This window comes from Sphaeroforma arctica (genome assembly GCF_001186125.1).
Source record: "Sphaeroforma arctica JP610 unplaced genomic scaffold supercont1.2867, whole genome shotgun sequence".
Taxonomy (NCBI): domain Eukaryota; class Ichthyosporea; order Ichthyophonida; genus Sphaeroforma; species Sphaeroforma arctica.
The window spans coordinates 2,348-4,632 of NW_014037691.1; the positions used below are offsets into that span (position 1 = coordinate 2,348).

Consider the following 2,285-nt stretch of genomic DNA (forward strand, 5'->3'; position numbering starts at 1 on the left):
AGGTTTATAGCAATCAGACAATTCGATTATCTGACAGTCAGACTTATAGCAATCGGGCAATTCGATTATCTGACAGTCAGACTTATAGCAATCGGGCAATTCAATTATCTGACAGTCAGGTTTATAGCAATCGGACAATTCGATTATCTGACAGTCAGACTTATAGCAATCGGAGAATTCGACTGTCTGACAATGTGACCTATGGCAATCGGGCAATTCGATTGTCTGACAATGTGACGTGTTACGAATAGTTGGCCTAGGTTAGTTAGTGATGGCGTATGATATTGTAACGTTATGTTGTGCAGCATTACGCGCATCGCTTACCCTACTGATACCCACGCACTACTAAATATCAAACGTGTTCCGACGTAAAGTTGAATTTCTCTGTGCACATGTGTAAATATCGGTAGATACGTTCCCGTATTGATTGTGACGCGTCTTTATGTGAATAAGTTATCATATATCTTTGCAAGTATGCATCTCTATGTGCAGATATAAACACAGGTACACATATGTGTATACACAGGTACTACAGTACACGCCTCTTTGTACATATCGATATCCTATAACTTTACGTGTATGCATCTCTATGTGCACTTGTATAAGCACATGTGCACACATGTGCACATATGTGTAGACACAGATACACACCTCTTTGTACATATAAATATCATATATCTTTACATGTATGTATCGCTTATATGTCTATAACACATCCCAACAGCCGCACCCGAAGACAGGGCGGATTGTTACTTCGCGGCGACAGGCCATTCCTCTCTCGACGCCGTGCGCGTCGTCTCTGCGATCAGCGCACTCAGCGATACGTCTCTATCAACGACCACTACGCAGGTGTGTGTGCAACTACATAGGTGTGTGTGCACACGTGTGGCCCAGTATGCGATAGACACACTCAGGCCGGTCAGTGTAGTCATGCGTACAGCGGGTGTGCTTTCGCGAGTGGTTCGGTTAGTTTACTATTATCAATGTTGCGTACATACGAAGGGAGTTGCATTTGGGGGCGAGTGCCGCATGCAAAAGCAGGGACATCTGTACTTATGTCAGGTGAGGTGCGCGAGAGAGTCTATTTTTTCATATCTGGGTACATAAAGTGCAGCAAATATCGCCCCCAACGGACTGCCGATGGATACGTTGATATAGTTAGAAGAATTAAACTCGACTGAATGCTTGAACGGTACGTGTGCGTATGAGCCCTCTCTCCCACGCACAGAGTACGTGTGGATGTCAGTGTGTTGTACGCTGTCTGCGGCTGTATGTGTGCGTTGCCTTACTTTCTTGTCTTATAACCAGAAGCAAAAAGTCTCGGGTTCAGTGAGAGTCTCTATCGTCGCATCCATTTCGTGTGCCAGCACTCTATCCGAGTGCGGCTGAGTGTAGCGTGTATCTGCTACTGTTAAAGTGCTTATCCGATCTCAAGAACCCCAAAGTCTTGTCTCAAAAAACATAAAGTCTTGGCAGTCAGAGCCACCACCATCTTCACGGAGACTTGATAGGCATAGGTACTCAACCCTGAAACCACAAACCCTACGCTCACCCGGCGATGTGCACTGCACACATACACACAGCCCTAAACAACACTGCATATCACAACAGTACTTGCACATCACGTCTACGCCTGCATTACCACACTTCATATCACAACAGTACTTGCATATCACGTCTACGCCTGCATTACCACATTTCATAACACAACAGTACTTGCACATCACGTCTACGCCTGCATTCCATTGGGTTATCATTGCCCTTCTGAGAAGATTCAGGACGCGCCACCGCTTGGAACTAGACTAGTCCTAGAGATACATACATTCGCTTACAACTGTACTAATCCTAGTTATACTGTGCTAATCCTAGAATTACATACATTCGCTTACAACTGTACTAATTCTAGATATACTGTGGTAATCCTAGAATTACATACATTCGCTTACAACTGTACTAAACCTAGTTATACTGTGGTAATCCTAGAATTACGTACATTCGCTTACAACTGTATTAATCCTAGATATTACTGTGCTAATCCTAGTGATACATACATTCGCTTACAACTGTACTCATCCTAGATATACTGTGCTAATCCCAGAGATGCATACATTCACGTACAAGTGTATTAATCCTAGATATACTGTGCTAATCCTAGAAATACATACATTAGCTTACAACTGTACTAATCCTAGTTATACTTTGGTAATCCTAGAATTACATACATTCGCTTACAACTGTACTAACCTAGTTATACTGTGGTTATCCTAGAATTACATACATTCGCT

At 43.0% G+C, this 2,285-nt stretch overlaps 1 protein-coding gene across 1 annotated transcript in view; it reads left to right on the plus strand.

Moving 5' to 3' along the window:
• SARC_13068 (hypothetical protein) overlaps window positions 1-855 on the plus strand; it is a gene marked incomplete at both ends in the record, with an annotated part of 2,283 nt that extends 1,428 nt beyond the window's left edge. The window contains one exon of the mRNA XM_014292809.1: window positions 725-855. Within this exon, the coding sequence (XP_014148284.1) occupies window positions 725-855 (131 nt within the window). The remainder of the gene's footprint in view (window positions 1-724) is intronic.
• Window positions 856-2,285: the final 1,430 nt, after the last annotated feature.